This window comes from Phragmites australis, chromosome 12 (genome assembly GCF_958298935.1).
Source record: "Phragmites australis chromosome 12, lpPhrAust1.1, whole genome shotgun sequence".
In the NCBI taxonomy this organism is placed as follows: Eukaryota; Viridiplantae; Streptophyta; class Magnoliopsida; order Poales; family Poaceae; genus Phragmites; species Phragmites australis.
Window position 1 is genome coordinate 1,533,447 of NC_084932.1, and position 19,245 is coordinate 1,552,691.

General features: G+C 43.9%; 2 protein-coding genes and 1 pseudogene across 3 annotated transcripts; 2 read left to right on the forward strand and 1 right to left on the reverse strand.

The window, feature by feature from the left end:
• Positions 1–1,808: 1,808 nt before the first annotated feature.
• Positions 1,809–4,835, reverse strand: LOC133887184 (amino-acid permease BAT1 homolog). 2 transcript variants are annotated; one of them, XM_062327138.1, is made up of 8 exons: positions 4,637–4,835; positions 4,287–4,547; positions 3,689–3,707; positions 3,394–3,613; positions 3,094–3,275; positions 2,714–3,003; positions 2,509–2,638; positions 1,809–2,385 (listed from the first exon to the last, which is right to left on the reverse strand). In XM_062327138.1, exons 1-8 carry the CDS (start codon positions 4,747–4,749, stop codon positions 2,038–2,040), a joined length of 1,563 nt encoding a protein of 520 aa, XP_062183122.1. In that variant the 5' UTR covers positions 4,750–4,835; the 3' UTR covers positions 1,809–2,037. The 2 variants fall into 2 exon arrangements, with proteins under 2 accessions (XP_062183122.1, XP_062183123.1); XM_062327139.1 differs by having other exon boundaries at positions 4,287–4,561; positions 4,637–4,834.
• Positions 4,836–9,753: 4,918 nt separating this feature from the next.
• On the forward strand, positions 9,754–14,718 carry LOC133886712 (heterogeneous nuclear ribonucleoprotein Q-like; annotated as a pseudogene).
• A 1,490-nt stretch (positions 14,719–16,208) lies between these two features.
• Positions 16,209–18,456, forward strand: LOC133887362 (basic leucine zipper 19-like). Its single transcript, XM_062327294.1, has 2 exons — positions 16,209–16,668; positions 17,500–18,456. Exon 2 carries the CDS (start codon positions 17,515–17,517, stop codon positions 18,124–18,126), a length of 612 nt encoding a protein of 203 aa, XP_062183278.1. The 5' UTR covers positions 16,209–16,668; positions 17,500–17,514; the 3' UTR covers positions 18,127–18,456.
• Positions 18,457–19,245: the final 789 nt, after the last annotated feature.

A 19,245-nucleotide genomic window follows, 5' to 3' on the forward strand; every position in this document is an offset into this window, starting at 1 on the left:
GGAGATCACTGTCGCAACAACGATTAAGCTCAAGCAAGTGTCAGTAACATAGCTTGATAGTCCAAGCTCATAAATACGGACAACGGAACCCGATTCGCCAGTCGGTGGTCGCAAGCTGGTCGTCTCGGATGGCCAGCCAGTCGGGCCCGACCACATGGCCTGGCGAAGACAACGATGAAAACTCGAGCGAAGAGTTCTGTGAGCGTGCTCTATGGCTCGAGTAGCTAGATCCTAACAGGGCCTCAGGCACGGCCGTGACCACCAAGCGCGAGACTGAACACGGGTCATTGGCAACCTTCAGTTTCCCAGTCTCACGAGGTCGGATTTTTCTAGGGTGGTCGGCCGCAAATTACACAACTCGCGAAGCGCCAGTTCTGTGTATAAGGCTGCTCAACGACGAGCCTGTTTGTCTATTTCGTAGGACCTTCCGGACGAGCGTGGAATATAACTTGTAAGTATTTAAAGCCTAAGAAACAAAGCTTTCTGTTTTGCAGGATTTTATGGGCAAACACGATCTCCCACCAAATTGTAAGATTTCCCGTTTTAAGAACTTGACCGCCTGGTCGGCAGTTTTTCTAGGATTACTAGGATATGTGATTTGTTTTCTTGCAGCCAGGTCTGTTTTGCCCACTCGCTCTTGATGATAGGGATCGAGATCCGAAAGTTGATCAGTCGCACGGCATCCGAGGGTTAACGATCGCGATGCCACAAGTCCCAACTCGGGTCGAGTGCTGGTCGCCACCAAAAATCTTGTCGTGCTAAAAGGTCATCCTTGGTGCTAAAAGGCTTGTCGAACGGGTCGACGCGATCCTCCCTAAGCATTACAAACATTCCGAGGCTATTCATCGCCCAAACACGAAAGAAATCCTCATAAAGACAAGTATTTTTTCATTACAAAACGACCACTCAGATGAAGCCCGGGGGTTGATTCCAAACGACCTCAAGACATTCCTCCTAGGACCCAAAAATACCCCTAAGTGGGTCAAACCGGACGGTCCAAATGCAGGAACGAATGTCATACAAAAATAAGTCGGCATGGGTGTCGAGCTCCTCCGTGGTCAACCGGGTACCTTCAAAACCGGCAGCGACTGCCGGCACAAGGTCCATGTCGGGAAAGTGGTCGCGGACGCAGGTGAGGACAAGGCAGGCACCGGAGACCCCAACCTTAAAAAGGTGGTCAACGATGGTCTCGCGAATCCTCTGCTCCAGTCCACCTGCCTCCTCGAAGGCCGCCAGAAACCACTCAATATGACCAGTCACGGTGTTCCTGGGTGTTTGATGGACCTAAACACCGGCGGCACAAGCACGGTTGTTCATGCCTCGGCCTCCACCGGCAGCTTGCTCGCTGGTGCCCATTGCAGAACCTGATTTGCCGTCCACGGAGGCCCTTGGTGCGGCTCATGACGATGAAGCCTTCGCCGATTCGCTTCTTGACATACCGATAGACGGAGCAGAGGAGGAAGCTGATGACATGGATCAGTTTATCAGCACGTTGAACGAGTCACTTGACTCACTTGAGGAGGCACAACAAGAAGGGAACAATGAGCTGGAAAAGGAATTTCCGTGGGTCTTTGCTCAGAATAGACAGAAGAATTAGCAGCAGCAGCCGAAGAGACTAGCGATTACAGGGTACTAAGCACTTTTGGGAACGTTAGGCGGTAGAATAAAACAGGGACAACATCGAACAGCATCAGTTACCGGGGCGGTTAAATTTCACATGTTTCCGTAAGGAAGATACAAATCTTTGCCAATATTCAAGGATGCATTTTTGAAGAATCGGAAATTTGACAAAAGAAAAACAACAGATATGCCTGGTAATAACTCTTCCAAACTTTAGTGCATGATTAATTATTAAGAGGGAAGCATGGTAGCATCTGGTCAATCAAGGTAGGAGTACCAATGTATCAACAACTTAATTTGTTGCTGTGATTCAAATAAGGCACCATGAGTGCTGCATAATCAGTACTCCCTAACATCCCATCCTGTAACAGCAGTGTATAACACTCCAAAATCACATGACAACAATTCCACACCACCCTATCCACCCAAATTTGTGACAGGTCCTTTGAACCAGTGTCTGGCACTGACGATCCATGATGACAGAACGAGGGTGAACAGCCCACCGACAGCAACCGGAGTGTAGTTGAGGGTGTTCTTTGTTACCGGGTAAGAGACTGGCAGCGAGAAGAGGATGGTGATGGTTGCCACCCAGAGCACGGCGATCCAGCCCACAAGCACACTGTACCGACCGAGGTTGAACGGGCCTGGAACGAAGCACTTGTGTGTCAGTGTCACCCGGAAGAGGATCGGCAGCGCGTAGGCAATGGAGAGGGCGGTCGTCGAGACCGACGCCATTGCCTGGAAAGCGACGAGGCTGCCCAGCGACTGCATTAGGAGGGAACAAGGTGAAACATGAGTTTATCAAATGTCAAAGTAAAATAGGATTGAAATGAAAGCTTATATCTGAATGGTAGAACTAGAATGTTTCATGTTGTCAAGTCACATTACCGGCAATGCCATGCAAAGGGAAATGAAAGCTGAAAGCCAGACAGCGTTTATCGGCACTTCTTGTTTGTTAACTTTGTGCCATACGGATGAAAACGGCATTGCCCCATCTCTTGAGAATGCATAAGTCATCCTAATTGAAAGGACAAATGCAGGTGTGAGTTACTGCTCTACTGAGAATCCCAATCAGAAGTAAGCAGAGGATCACCTCGAGTTGCTAGTCACTGAGCCCATGCCACAGAAGTATATGGCGATAGCAACGATCCCCAGGCAGATGATTCCTCCAACACCATTCCCGTACCGGCTTTTGAAGGCAAGGTAGAACACTTCAGCAATCGCATACCCTCCCGCGTCGTTGTCAGGGTTCAAGAGGTAGGAAACGTCCTTCACTGCAAATGTGATGCCAAGTATGTAGCCCCAGCCTACTATCAACGATATACCGATCGCGCTGATTATGCCGATTGGGCCATTCCAGTCTGCGTTTTTCGTTTCCTCGGTCTGCATGAACAAATTAGAACCAAAGCATTACGTGAATGCTAGCTCATTTGTAGTTAACATAATGTTAATTGCAGTAAGTTTTTTCTGTACCATGTGCACAGACGCGTCGTATCCTGTGAGCGTGTATTGGCTCATCAGCAGCCCCAGAACAAAGATATAGAGGTTACTATGAATTCCGGCACTGTTATCGGTGTTGAAATGAGTGAACACAAACTTAGCACTGGCCCTCTTAGTAGCAACAACTGGTACAGCGATCATCAGGGCAAAGACACCTGCAGAAACCACATACCATGCACATCCTAGGCACCTTAGCCTTGCAGTAACAAAGTAAATACTATGTGTTTGTTCGGTTTTCTAAGTGATGAGACCCATACTCAGTTGAGCCATTACCTAACATATTCCAAGCAGCAGCGAACTGCCCGAAGAAAGATAGCCAAGTGATGGCAAGGCTGTTGATGATGGCATGGCTCAGCAGAATACCGGCGTGGATGGCTATGACAACGTACTTCGACGCCAAGTACCCACCACCATTGTTTCCACCAGTGCTAAGCAGGATGATCACCTGAATCAGCTGTGCTAGAGAGAAGTCCACACTGGCAGTGCCTGCCCACTGCAGAAAATGAGATGAAATTAGCAATCGGTTAGAACTGAAAATTCAGGTTGAGAAAAAAAAATGTCCGGTTACCTGCCCAACAATGTTGAACCTGAAGGTCACAGGGATAAAGAGATGCAACATATTAGAGTATAGAAAGAATTACAGTGGAATCAAATACATGATTATCTTGATGGAAACTTATGAGCTTCATGGCTTCAGAGTGGAGAGCATGAATGCATTACTTAAATAATTGACCCATATCCAATGCAGGAGGGTGTTTATTGATAAAAGTCCTTTGCCCCAAGTGGAAAATTCGCTATGTATGCAGTAGCAAGAACCATTTACTACTGAAGAAGAGTGCTCCAAACCACAGGTAAGAGGTAACACATGACATTTCATCGTACCAAATTCTGTAAGCAATCAGTATCCAAAATTTAGTACACCAGCACAACGTTCTTCTTGCAAAAGATCAAAGCACGCACATTGAACAGGGCGCATGATTACAAATAAAGGTTCCGTTTTTACCCCGCCCACACAACTAAAAGAAAAATGGTCACAGTGCAAAAGTGTCAATTCACGTTAACCTCGCCTGTTGCGTCAATCATCCCAACCAAACAAGAAACCAGGCAACCATCGAAGAGCACGGATGAGGATTGACGAGTGGAGGGTTAAGAGACAGTGAAAGTACCATCCGGTGATCCATGAGGCGAATGGCGCCCATCGATCGCCGGAGAGGCGCGCGCTCCAGTAGTAGAGGCCGCCGGAGGTGGGGAAGGCGGAGCAAATCTCGGCCATGGAGAGGCCGACGGCCATGGTGAAGGCTCCGGCGACGAACCAGCCGAGGGTCATGGTGGCCGGGCCGCCGAAGGCGAGGCCGGTGTTGTAGAGCGTGGTGACCCCCGTCAGCACCGAGACGATGGAGAAGGAGATGGCGAAGTTGGACAGCACCCTGCTTTCGTTGAACTAGCCGACGGTCAAGGCGAAACCAAGAGGACACAAAAGAGTCAAACCGATGATGGAGCGGAGGGGATTACGTACGAGAGATGGCGCTTGAGCTCCTGCTTGTAGCCTAGCTCGCGGAGGCGGGCGTGGTCGGTGTCGGAGGCGTCGACGGCGACGGCGACGGCGGACGGGGGTTTGTTCCAGGTCATGGCGCGCCGTGGCAGCTTGTATCGTGTCGTTAGTGCAGCGGTGTGGTGTGAAACGGCACAGGGGAGGGACAAGAAGAGGAGTATGGCTGTGTGGGGTGGCCCGGACTGGGGTGCAGTCAACAAAACTCATCGAAAGTGCGGCGGGGCCCGGACCGAGTGAGTGGGATACACATACAGAATCTGCAGGGAGGAAGCAGAGTAGATTGCTCATAAAAAAATTAGCAAGGACTCACACAACAGCGTGACTAGATTCGTTAAAATATTTTATTATGACGCCCGCTAGCTTATTCGCATTTATACTATCAATTAATAAATCTATCATCTAATTTCTTAATTTCCTTAGAGTTTCAATCCAATATAGTTGTATAAACATATCTAGATTATTAAAAAATATAAATTATGCTCTTCACCCACTTGCCAGTACCACAAGTTGTCTGATTCAAGCTCAGTTCATGCCAATTGCATCGGCTTCATAGATATCCCTTATCGCTACCATAGATCATGGTTCTACCATATGCAATCATATAGTTATACCTCGTACTGCCATTTACATAACACTGCTACCTCGTGCTATGTAACAATAATTTAATGCCAGATTTTTTACCTTCACCGACGAATTAAGTCAAACATAACTCTTTACCACCATATGGCCGCAATCGCGAGGTATGTAGCCCAAGCTTGACTCGTGTCCCTAGTGTCTCTTGTCACCACCATAGGTCGCTGCTCGACCATAACCTGTGGTTTGTGGCTTACCTTGTTGTCTATCAAATACCATGATCTTGTGCTACGCGGCAATAAATTTATTGTGTGATTTTTAAATTCCCCAACAAATTCCAAGACCTTCTTTTTTCCTATTTTTAATACTGGTTTTAGTTATTATGAAATTTATTTTACATAGACTCTTTATTTAGACATTTTGCTTCCCAATCCATATGGAAATTGAACTATTTATTTTATTATGTTTTATTCTGAATTTTAACTATTATTAATTAAATTTTACATGGACTCTTTTGTTTAGGTATTTTTCTTCTCAATTTGCATGAAAATCAAACCACTAATTTTCCACATTTTAATTCCAAATTTAGTTATTTATTAATTGTATTTGATATGGATTCTATGATTTAATATACACTACTACAGAAAAGTCTGTTACAAACGGTTTTAAACTCTATTTACAGACATGTTTTCAAGCCGTCTATAAAAAAAATGTATGTGGTATCTTGATGCCACATACGGTTTTTAATGAAAATCGTATGTGGTTAGGCCCAGTCACAGACAGTTTTCATTAAAACCCATTTGTAATCTGTGTAAAAGGGCAAAAAAATCAAATACGTATGTAAGTTTTATTTATTTTTCTTTTATGCCACTGTAATGTAATGAATCAAACACCAGAACAAACAAATCAAATAAGCATCACTCAGCATACAATCTCATATAGTGTTTTGGGAGCTAACAATCTAGTTGTGCCCACTTCCTGCTCTTGTGTCGTGGCTTGGCCTCGCCGAGCATGGTGATGACATAGCACATGGACGCCCTGTCTCGCGGCGCCCGCGCGGTGCAGAGCACAGTGATGCACAGCACGAGCATCATCTCCTCATGGATGTGCGCGCACCGAAGGAGCTCTCGGCAACTCTATACACCGAATATGGACCTCGCCGCTCTCAACAATGCTTCTCTTGAGCGTTTCATCCTTGCGCCTAGGAGGCATTGCGTTGAATAGGTGGTGGGCGCCGGTGCTGCAAGAGAAGGAAGTGAGAAGCCAAAAATACCATAGAAATGAAGGAAGACGAGCGACCTACTGCGCTGGCAGAACAAGCACCCGTCGTTCCACCTGCCATTGAAGTTGCACTCCGTCCCGATCCTATTGGACTCCAGCCCACTGTACCTCACGGCATCGGAGCCGCCTACACTGACGGCAGACGAGGAGCGTGAGCTCCAGCTCGCGCACAATGCATGGAGCATGGCATCCCGCTGCTGGTGGACACCGAGTATGCGATGGTGCATCCGCCTTCCTCCTCGATCGCTTCCACCGTGGCTCTGCCTCCGTCATGCTCGCCACCCCTATCCCCTCCTTTTGTCTGTCAGCTAGGAATGAGAAAGGAGATGATGAAATGATAGAGGAGAGGAGAAAGGAAGGGCCACTAACCGAACCACCACTCAAGTGGAGAAAACACAGATCCATGCACTTGTATATGATAGGTGGAGAGGTAGGCGTATAGATTGATGACATGGCACATTCATATCACAGACAGTTTTCAAAGCAAAACCATCTCTGACTTCCACGTATACCACAAACACGTATTCCTAAAAAACCGTCTGTGGCATGTTACAGACAAACTTCAATATAAAACCATCTGTAAGCTTTCAGATGGGTGAACATTAAACCTGTATCCAACACTACCACAGACGGTTTTACCTAGTAAATCATTTGTGCCTTTCAGACGAATTTCAATAAAAAAAACATCTGGGGTATGTAGCTGTAGCATCTAGGTCACTAGGTAAGTGGTAAGTATTTCGGTGATTAATAACAACCGTATCATTATGAATAACAGTTTGTTTTGAAGGGAATAAAAAATTCAGCTCACAACGATAATTGGGTATTCTTGTTCCCTAAGACAATTATGTGTACGATCAAAGGACTTGTGCATCAAAATTAAGAATCTTCTAGTTCTAAATGTCACAAAGGAGATAAATGACACTTATAGTAGTATAGGTTATTTTTCTTTAGTCTTTTGACTATAATATAAAGAGAGGCTAAATGTAGTAATTTGACCTAGTGAGTCTAGACTTAGTTTGATGCATACTTATAAAATTCTAGCACTATGTAGCTCATATGAGCCCATGTCGAGAAGCTAGAGCTCAAGAAAGTTTGAATTAGATGAGCTCAGAGAAAATTTACCTCACGGATGATCCAGTCTATGTGAAGTGTTCTCACCAGAGCATATGGTTATCTCAAGATAGAAAACATTCTATATGCACCGGATGCTTCGATGAATAAATTGATGTAATCACCGGATGATTTTATGGGCGACATGTGGGCAAAATTGTTAGAAGTGTTACATCGGATAGTCCGATGATAGTGTGGTGAGAGCACCGGTCTATTTTTCAGCAGAAGGGGATTACTAGGAAAAATTTAAGTCTAACTCACCGGATTATCCGATGATGCAATGATGACCGTACCGGACTATTTATTCCAGAGGTGATTCCAAGGCAAGAATTCTGAAACTTAGTTCATCGGATGATCCAGTGAAGGTGGTGTTTACACCAGACCAATTTTTGCTGTGAATAGTTTCTTATGGCTGAATAAACTTCACTCACCGGATGGTCTGGCAAAGGTAAGAATGGATCACCGGAGTAATATTTTCAGAGAGGGTTGTTTCGGTTGGATTGAAGGAGTTCTCCTCACCGGATAGTCCGGTGATAGACACATATGCACACCGAGAGCTTTTCTACCAGAGAAGATTTCAAGTGAAAGAGAAGTTTAACCCACCAGATAGTCCGATAATGGCAATAAAATTATCACCGAAGTATATTTTTCAGAGAGGGTTGTAACTGGCAAATTTAGATAGTTTGTATGCACAGGATGGTCTGGTGTTCGATCGGTGTTCACCGGATGATGTCACCGGACTATTTCTCAGCAGTAATGGCTAATGACAGCTGACAAAGTGGAAATGGAAGTTTGTACTTACCAGATTGTCCGGGGTGAGTAAGGAGATACTCACTGGATCATCCGGTGTTAATAGAAAAAGTGGGTAGTTAGGCAATGACTATAATTTGAATCTTTAGCCTATAAATACCCCTCCACTTAGTTTTATTTTTCTCTGTGTGATTCTCGGTCAGACTGAGACTTAGATTTACTCAGCGTTTTGAGAATATTTTATACAGCGGTCAGACCACCCGAAGGGCCGGTCAGACCGCCACTCTCAGAGGGGTAAGACTGCCCTGGTTCATTATACAGCGGTCAAACCGCCGCCTGGCCCGATCAGGCCGCCAGCACATAGGAGCACCCAAATGCAGTCTTTTCGACGGATTTTCTCAAACTATAATTTTCAACTCTATATGAAAATACAAGTTTGAGCAATTTGGTACCACATAGACTTTAAGTAAACACACATCAACCCCTTTTAATAGTACGACACTTATCCTATCAATTCGGTCAATTTTTTTCTCTAATATCCGTTGACCGTTAAAAGAAAATACCTTACAATTATACCCTTCGCCTTGAGCTAGTCATTCTTCATATTTTCCACTCATGCAACTTCTAGCTCTGCAATATCTTTGTGACTAACTTTTTCATAACTTATTCAAACATATTAATCCACAAAAAAATATATTATCATTAATTACTAGAACACGAATTAGGAGTCTAGATGCTTCAATGACACAGCCCAAGCCGAGACGGGCCGGACCAGCACGGCATGAGGACATGGGCCGTGCTTGGGCCGAGCGCGCGGCACGGCAGGGCCCGACTGAGTCTAGTCGGCACGGGCACGACCCAGCCAGGCACGCATGGATTCAGCTATTTTATATTTCTATTTTTTTTTAATTTTGTAGCTATTTTTTAATTTTATCGGACCGGCTGTACAAACGGACCACCCGTGTGCCATTGGGCCACCTATACCTGTCGTGCGTGTCGGACTGGCCGTACCATCGAGCTGCAATCGTGCTCGAACCAACTCAGCACGACACGATAACTGATAAACCGTATCGTGGACCAAGAAGAAAGCACGTGAACCGATATAACACGGTCCGTTACAATAAATAGACCGTTTAAACCGTACCGTGGCCGTGGCCGAACCGTGCTGAGCCAGCCGGTACCGAGTCAGCCGAGTGACCCATTTGACATCTCTGCCGCGGAGCAACCGGACGGAGCCCGGGCAGCAGAGGCGGTAAAGCGCACACCGCGCTTGAGTCCAAGACCTGACCTCCAGATCAACGGTCTCAGAGCCGTCAGGGACGGATCGGACGGTGTAGGCAGAGTCAGGATGAAAGTGAAACGAAGTGAGCGACCGAGGGGGCGGACTGCAAAATTTCCGGTTGATTTGGCTTCGGCCCCCCGTTCCGCCGCAGCCTTCTTCTCCAGTCTAGGGCAGCCCCGTTTCTCAATCCCGTCGATTCCCAATCCCCAATTGCTCGGGGCAGCTCCGGATCTCCTCGTAAGGTAGGAACCTAAGCCTCTCAATGAAAGCTGTTATCTTTCCTTTTGTTTGGATTGTTTCTTGTCTCTGTTTGCTCTTGATTACTGTGCCGAGTGGGAGCGATTAGGCTCGCTGGGCGTCAAAATCTTCGCTTTTCGGTGGCTAGATTCAGTTACTTGATTGCGCAAAACGATGGGATGGGTTGATTCTCTTTCCCCGTTGATCCCTCTCCCGGCGAACCCATCCTGCCGAAACAGTCGCCGGCGCAGCAGGGTGGTTCGAGGGAACGGCGGGTGGAGTCGATAGTGTCTTACGGAGACGGCAGCGATGCGAGGAAAGCACAAGGCCATCGAGGGCGTCGGCGCCGCATCCATCCTTGACCTCAAGGCCCACGTCTACCGCGCACCCAGGAGGCAGGAGGCCCGAACCGCCCGCGACGCCGTCTAGGCCTATAGTGAGTTCACCCGCGCCAAGAAAGGTTCCAACCCTGCCAACCCCTCGGAGCCAAGAAGTGTGGCGCAGATGCCCAAGCCCGCTGAGATAAGTTGGAGCCGAAAGCCGTGAAAGATGGTTCTTCAAGTTATGGTGGTCTAGAAATGTAGTCAGATGTTATCCGGAGGCGTGCTACCTGATGAAGCAATTGTTGGTGGATACGTTACACATATATTTTGATCATTCTCATCTTCTATGCAAGCACATTGTTACTCTTAACGTAGATATATGGAACAACATAGTTTAGACACAATCACAACCTTTTAAGGTAGATCTGAGGAACAATGATAGTTTAGACACTATGCTGATTGAGGTGTTCTATGCTCAATATAGATGTTTGTCCATAATGTGATTAAATGGCTACTATATTTAACTACTCCTGTAGGTAAATGGACAAGTTTATTTCAGAATGTATAGAAGTAAAATTTTAAGATTTTAAGTAACTGATAAGCTAGGTAATGTATTGAATGTTAGGGCCAATCTAGTTGCTAGCAGTATAAAAAATCATTCTGGTTGTATTATGTCTTCTTGCTTTTGTTCAACTTTCTGCACGAGTATTTACCTTCGAAGAATGATCATTTTTGCTATGTTGAGTTTTAGTCAGATTCTCCACTACTATGCTAATTACTTCGTTTTAGGTTTTACTTCAGATTCACATATTATGTTCATTGTTCTCTAATTCTCATTTTGTTTTTTCCCCTGTTCTTTTCCTTTTGTTCCATTCATTTCATGGAATATTGATACCTTGCGATTACACCAGCTCGTTCGGTTATACTTCAGATAGCATCATCTTTGCCTGTCCTCTTTTGCATACTCTTGTTGTCGTGCTATCGTATTCCTGAAAACCTTCCATATTGTCCATCTGAGCATACCGCTATTTCTGCAATTGTTCCTTAACAGTCGCTTGCTTTGAGCTTCCTTTTGCCATTTGGACACCCATGGCTGCATCCAGTTTGAGATTACTACATATCATTTGTTCTAGTTGTTTGTGTTATTTTTCTTCCTATCCATATATCATCACTTTGTTCCCCCAATATTGTTGGCTCCTGTGCTCTTTCCAAAGTTGCCTTGGAACTTTGAGCTTTGGAAGATGCCAAGGAGGACAGAAAATGCTGCTTCTGCTAAACCAGTTGAACCGATCAAACAAGAAGAACATTTGGAGTTTGATGATCATGATGAGGTAGACGAAGAGGAAGAAGTTGAGTATGAAGAAATTGAGGAGGAGGTTGAAGAGTATGAAGAGGTTGAGGAGGAGGAGGAGGAGGAAGAGGAAGAGGAAGAGGATCCTGAAGAAACTGAAGTAGTGCATGAAGTTGATGCTAGACATGGCAGTAAAATGGCATATGCTGATCAGAAGGATGGTATCAATGATGAGGATGAAAAAAAGAAGCATACTGAGCTCCTTGCTCTTCCTCCTCATGGATCCGAAGTGTACGTTGGGGGTATTTCCAGTGACGCATCTTCTGAAGATCTCAAGAAACTATGTGAGTCAGTTGGAGAAGTCGTAGAAGTGAGTACTGCCTATTTTTCTCTGGGTTCACTTTTGCATTCATTTTCTTCTGCAATTCATAGTCCTTTTTTTTTCTGCAGGTGAGAATGAGAGGCGGGGATAGCAAGTTGTATGCTTTTGTTAATTTCAGGACTAAAGATTTGGCTTTAAAGGCCATCCAAAAGTTGAACAATAAAGATCTAAAGGTTTGTTTTCAGTTGAACTCAGAGTTGATCATCTCATGGAAATTATTGTATTGCCTTAGTTTCTACTGGTCTTTCACGAAAAGATGTGTATAGGTGATAGAGCAAGTATATGATAACACATATCTTCCCAATAGTACTAATTAACTAAGGCAAATATATTTTGTCATAGACTTTCATTTAGTTTTTAAATCTTAATCTGCCCAATTTCTGCTGTTAAGTTTTGTGGATCTGTTGTGACTTAGCAAATTACAACGTCATATCTCATATGATTACACCCACATCTGCTTACTATTTTTAAAAAATCTTGGCAGTGGTTCTATAACTTCCAAAGACGAGTTTAAATTACTGAACCTTGTGTCTAGTTGCAAAGTCTTGTGCTCAATTATACTTTCAGAAATCAGAATTCTGGATGGTGGTGGATTATTTTTACAATAATAATTTTTGGGGGAACTTATAACAACCTTTGCGACTCCATATTATACTAACCTATTTTTGCTACCCTAAGAGCATAAATGCGCACTAGTATTTCCATGTTCCTTGAGACACTTGATTAACTCTTGTATCTTGTATTTTGATACTAACTGGAACTTATTATTATGGTTCTTGTAACAGGGAAAAAAGATAAGAGTTTCTTCTTCCCAGGCCAAGAACAAGCTGTTTATTGGGAATGTACCCCGCAATTGGACGCAGGATGAATTCAAAAAGGCAGTGGAAGAAGTTGGTCCTGGAGTTTTAAAAGTTGATCTCATGAAGGTACTGGTCCAATATTAGCCTATTAGGATGGTTCAGCAATTTTAGTATGCATCCTTACAGTTGTTTTACCCTCAATGTATCTCTTTGTTATAGGTACCACATTCAGATCGCAACAAGGGTTTTGGCTTTATTGAATACTACAACCAGGCATGTGCAGAGTATGCAAGGCAGAAGATGTCTACCTCAGAATTCAAACTAGATACAAATGCTCCTACTGTCAGCTGGGCAGATCCTAAGAATAGTGAATCTGCTTCTACCACGCAGGTTCTTTCAAGCATCCTATGACCAAATTTTACCTTTTTATATATCTTCTATCATGATATTGTATATGGACGTGCATTTGTGTCTTCAGGTAAAGTCTTTGTATGTTAAAAACCTGCCCAAGACTGTTACTCAAGAGCAGCTGAAAAAGCTGTTTGAGCACCTTGGAGAAATTACAAAAGTTGTCCTTCCTCCTGCAAAATCTGGTCATGAAAATCGGTACGGTTTTGTTCACTTTAAGGAGCGGTCCATGGCCATGAAGGCTCTGAAGAACACCGAGCGATATGAGCTAGATGGTGAGCTTCCTTCTTTCTTGGAGTGAAACATCCTTCCATAGCTAGTCAATTTTGTTTGGCGCATCCAAGGTCATACATTTTTCTCTAGCAGGTCAGCTCTTGGATTGCTCACTTGCAAAACCTCCTGCTGATAAGAAGGATGATACAGTATCAGTATCTAATGCACAAGGAGCTCCATTGCTCCCTAGCTATACTCCACTTGGATATGGACTGGCAGGCGCTTATACTCCACTTGGAAATGGACTGGCAGGTGCTTATGGCATGCTTCCTGCTCGTGCTGCACAGGTACATGATATCTTCTGTTATGCACTGGCCACTGCATGAGGAGACCCCATATACAGGAGGCTAGGAGGGTGATATTCTGCTAACTGTTGTATCTTTGGCATTCTTTGCACTCCTGCAGCCACTGTTGTATGCTCCAGGTGCTCCTCCAGGTTCAACTATGGTTCCAATGGTTTTACCAGATGGCCGTCTTGTATATGTGTAAGTATTTCGATATATTCTAGTATTCTTCTAAAAAGCTCACACAGCATGCATTCCAATGAACTAATCTAAGTCTGGCACCTCTTACATCTGGATGCCATCGTTATCTTGTAATGTTGCTTGTTGATGCGAGTCCAGTGATGTGGCGGATGGTGGACTCTAGTTCAGACATTATTATACAGAGAATAAATGGTTGGCTCAATGTGCCCATAACATTCAATTCTTTAGTACATGATAAAAGTAGTGATTGAGAAATGTAAAAAGTGATGCACCTGTTAAAAAGCTTGTCTCTGTGTTAAAACGCATGCAGTTTATTCTGCATTCGCGTCTCTTAAATTTGACAGCAAACACAGGCTTGGAATATTTCTATGAGAAGAGATCTGCTTTAGAAGGAAGTTGTTTAGCCAATTTTTTTCGTGGTCCAGTATTTTATCTAAAACTCAAGAGCAGTCCTGGGAACTGTTGCATTGATGGTTCTATTGTTGATTCATATTTTCCTTGCCCTTTGGCAGACAACAGCCTTCAGGACAGCAGCCCGTGTATGTGTCTTCGCCTCCGCCACAGCAAGGTGGACGACGTCACGGTGGTGGCGGATCCAGCTCCGGTGGAAGGCGGCAGAGAGGAGATGATCGTGGCAGTAACAGTAACAACAGCCGCAGGGGCCGGCACCGTCCGTATTGATGTTTGCAGCGAGCCGTTGCTGTTAGCGATTAGAACCTAGAACTAGCAGTACTTGTGTTCTAGTATCAGGCTGGCTACCAGCTAATGCTCTATTATCGGTGCATCTTGGTCTGTAACAAACATTTGTTGTGGAAATAATACGGCAAGTGCATGAGGTAGTTTGGAATGCAGTAGCAGCCTATTTATCGGATCCGTCCAGCTCCAAGAATATTTGTGCTGTGTTTGCGGCCCTAGTCGAAGTTGTTTGTTTGACCGCTGCCGGGGGTCTGAGGAATACATTTGTTTGATGTGAGTATTGAAATGGGTTAATTTGTCAGCACGTAGTTCGTCTTCCGCCTGTATCTACGAAAAAGTGAGAAATGTTCACTGACTGGAGAGACAGAAGTCTGACTTTTATTTATTTCTTTATTTGATGGTCACATTTTAGTCCACTTTGGCGGTCTCTTCGGAATGCAAGATTCTAAAAACGTTGGAAGAGGACAAACAAATGGTTGGATCTCATGCTAGAAATACTTCAAAATTTCTATGGAACAAACCATTTTATAGGAATTCTAGAGGTCCATTTTCCCTATAGGATTCAAATCCTTCAAAATTCCTCTATTTTTCCTTCCAAAGTTTCAGAGAAGAAGAGAGATGAAACTACTTAAAAAAGATATTAAAAATGATATATACAACATTCTAAACAAATAGTTTAGTGCTCGTTTGGAATGTGGGATTTTCGTAGGGTTGCATTGGATTGTACTGATTCTTGAACATGAGAAATTATATGAAATTCTTGTGTTCATGACTAAGGCCCATATTTTTTAACCTTTTCTTATTATTTTTTCAACTCGGTAGACCCGTTTGGAATGCGAGAATTTTATTGGAATACCGAGGGAATTAAACTGTTTCTTGTGAAATTAATGCAAAATCCCTCAAAATTCTTGGGTTACAAACATGTTATCAGGTCAGAAAAAGTGTAAGAAAAGTAGATATCTATGTAAATTTTGATGAGACAGTAGTAATACTAGCAAAATAAAATGTGAAATTCATGGCAACAGTTTATATTTATCGACGTACGCTAGTGCAAGTGATATTAGAGCTTTTCACAGTTCTAGCACAACCCCAAATGTCATAATGTCCGGGACGGTCCTGACTGATTGACGTAGGCGTGAATAAAAAAATTATATGCCCTAATATGTCACTCAGGTGAATCTCAAAACGATGAATCTTATTTAAATAAAAAAATTATTATATATTTATTATTTAACATATATAATTAACGTTGAGTGGATCTTATTAGGAACATATGATGACTGTCCAGAGAATTCGTATCCTCTAAAGTTGTGAAGCAAAATCACCAGATGTAATCTGAGTCTGGTGAATAATATCTTGCCATTATTTATTGTAGCAAAACATTATAGCGGTTCTACTATTTATGGAGCTACTGTAGCAGATAATCTGACACGACTGTTCTGAATCTAACGATTGAGGAAGGCTAATATTATAATACTATTTATTCTTTAACATTGCTTCAGCAAAGCTAGGATACGAATTCCTGTCCAGATGGTGTTACAGGAACAGAAAGAGACGTTTGTAGCACAGTGCGTAGATTTTTTTTCTAGGTGTCAACAACGCAAGGAATTGGCAGGGTTGATCAAATGCAAGACGGTGTCCTCCCATTATTGCTGGATGGTCGATCATCAGCTGTTGACGAATGAGATGATCGACGGCCGGCGAGCGCTGGCGCGACGCGTGTTGTCTACGAGAAGCAGTGGACCGCTGCGTCCCTGCTTACTCTCTTCTTCTACTCTGCCACGAGGGAGAGAAGCCAGAGGAAGGAGAACCTGCCGGTCGACGCCGCCACGATTCCTATCAGAGGCTCAGACCAGGTGGCTCCTCTCCAGTGCCCATCCTCCTCGCCTTCCCTGTGGCGCCGCGCGCCGCCCTGGACCCTGCACCCACTGTGACGGTGGCGCTGCCGCTCAACGGCCGCTTCCCTCTCAACAACCTGCTACAGGCGGGAGCGAATCCCCGTCCCCCCTTGCTGCTGTGCTCTGTCCTCGGCGACGGCTAGGGCTAGCCACCGCTCCAGCCGGCGCACGCGTTAGCTCCAGAGACCGGCGGCCGCCCGCCCAAAGGTACACAGCTTGATTAGTCCTCGGGTCCTTCCTTCCTGATTAGTCCTGTGTTGCCATCCTGTTGCCTGCAGCGTTGGACAAATTTCCAAGATTTCTGTAGCTAATTTTTTTGTATGTCCTCCGCCTCATGGTTTGCCAGGTAGAACCCTTCTTTCTCTGCCATATGGATTTCACTTGTTGGAAGCAAATTATCTTTGTGGCTTGTTTCATTTCGTAAACTTTTGAGTACTCAAATTCATGACATCTTAATTATGGTGAATGCAGACTCCAAATATCGAATTTAAAAAGAAGTCTCACATCTTTTTAAAGCCTTGTTCAGCATATCGCACAATTTCTTCCAGAGCCCAACTAGTAGCTAGTGCTTCTAAAAAAGCAACCTTGTATACCACCTATGAAAAAAAAAATGCAGCTAATCTTGTCTTCGAGTCATGTTATTTGTGCATCCGGCATCCCCAAATGAAAGACCTAGTATGTATGCCTTCTTCTGCTCATGGCTCGTTACACCCTATCTAAAAAAAATTGCCTCAAATTTTGTGACCTACATTTGTTGGCAAAGTTCAGGCTGTTAGATCAATTTCAAATATATACTTTGTGGTAAAAAAAAGCATATCTCCTGTTTGCATTTTTGCAAGTGTTAATGATTTCATGATGATATAATACTAATAAGCTTATTTACCATTTGCTCTTTTGTCATTTGGTTTCTTTATGCTTTGATGCTTGAATAATTGAGCCTGGTAAATGTTCTCTGCTTCTGTAAATTGGTAGTATTAAGAACCTATATCCCTACAAGGCTGCAAGCCTACGACTTACTTGGTCTTCTGCCATTTTCAGGTTAGTGGAAAGACAATGGATGATGAAGAAGCAGACCTCTCCAGTCAAATATTCTTCTCAAACCCAGAGACTTCTACCACACTTGATGATTTCCTCCAGACCATTACAGCAACATGCACCCACAGTCATACTTGCAACCCACCTGGTTCGTCAGCGACAGCGCACAATCATACATGCTACCACACTCACATCCATGTCTCCGGCACAGATGAAGTTAGCTGCGCCAGTGACAAAGCCAAGCCAAAGAAGGCGCACAAGCCACTGGGCAACCGTGAGGCCGTGCACAAGTACAGGGAGAAGAAGAAGGCTCATACAACATACCTGGAAGAGGAAGTGAAGAAGCTCCGAGTGATCAACCAGCAGCTGCTGAAGAAGTTGCAAGGGATGGCTGCGCTTGAAGCAGAGGTGAGGCGGTTGAAGACCTTATTGATCGACGTCCGAGCCAAGATTGATGGTGCATTAGGTAATTATCCTTTCCAAACACAATGTGTTGCTGGAGATGGTTTGAGTTGCGATGGAATGGCGCAGTGTTTTGTGGTGAAGGGGGTGAGTGGCAGCTGTGAACCTGCTGTGATGAATTGCCATGTCAATCCAGATTCAGGTCAGAACTTGGGAATGCCAAATTAAGCCCTGGCGATGTTATCAAAAGCTTTTTAATCTTCTAGTGCCAGCTGAGTAGGTCTTGTAGATATATTTTTCTTTTGTTTGTAGCTTGTTGTTAGATAGAAGATAAAACAATACATCAGTCCAGGTAGTGTTGATGCCCTGTTGCCTTTGTTGATGGCAATTACCCCTGGTGTAGCTAGTTTTCAAGTTCCGTGCCAAATGTACCTTGTTCTTTTCTTTTCTATTCATGCTCGTAGAATGAACATTGAAGCATAAAGTCTCCTAATCGTGCCACGATAGTCGTGTTTCTTGAGTAGTTTATATTGTTTCTATATATGCAGGTCTATTTGCACGTAATCTGCATCATGTATACCTCCTGAAGGCTAAGTTTCGAATCGCATGGCATTTTTTTTCCTAGGTACGCACGGAGTGGATCGATGGAGTGTTCCTTTGATGAAGTATACCAATATCTTCTTCCTGAACTCCAAGCATTCCATATATAGTTCTTTTCACAACATCTTTCCGTAAGCTAAACAGCCCACATTTCATAGTTCTTTCAGAACATGAATCCATTCATAAGCAAATAAATTTGCCCAAACAGCCCTTTCAAAACAAGATGGGCATCCCATTTACAGCAGGAGATTAGTTCATCGCAGAGCCTAAAGAGGTACTCTACTCTAGGGGTGAAAATGGATCGGATATGGCGGATATAGCTTATCATGTATTCTATCCTATATTTTTTTTTCACGGAGTTAGAGTCGAACACAGATAATATCGGATAATTATTTCTTCATCATGTATCCTATCATATTTTTTTTCCTCAGAATCAGAGTCTAAGCGGATAGTCGGATAGGTGTCGGTTAGTCGGATAGATCGATTTTTTTCACTTTATTTGCATCCCTACGCAACACATTAAACAATATAGGGTGCAATCAAAGTGAGCACAGAGAGTGATCGGTGAGATGTGAAAACAAGAGCATTCAATATTATCTGTCTACGGATGTATGATAATCTACCTATATATTATTATGTTTTTAAGTGAAGTCACAATAGATTTTCTCGTAACACCTAATATTCAGATACTTCGAACGGATATTAGTTATACCGTATCCTATCCTACATTTTTTCTCGGATCCGGAG

Excerpts from the sequence above, each read along its gene's own strand:
- LOC133887184 (XM_062327138.1), bottom strand. The coding sequence starts at position 4,749 with ATGACCTGGAACAAACCCCCGTCCGCCGTCGCCGTCGCCGTCGACGCC. Across the intron at positions 3,276-3,393 it reads TGCTGCTTGGAATATGTTAG|GTGTCTTTGCCCTGATGATC; the intron begins GTAATGGCTCAA and ends TGGTTTCTGCAG. Across the intron at positions 2,386-2,508 it reads CCCTTTGCATGGCATTGCCG|TCGCTGGGCAGCCTCGTCGC; the intron begins GTAATGTGACTT and ends CTCCTAATGCAG.
- LOC133887362 (XM_062327294.1), top strand. The coding sequence starts at position 17,515 with ATGGATGATGAAGAAGCAGACCTCTCCAGTCAAATATTCTTCTCAAAC.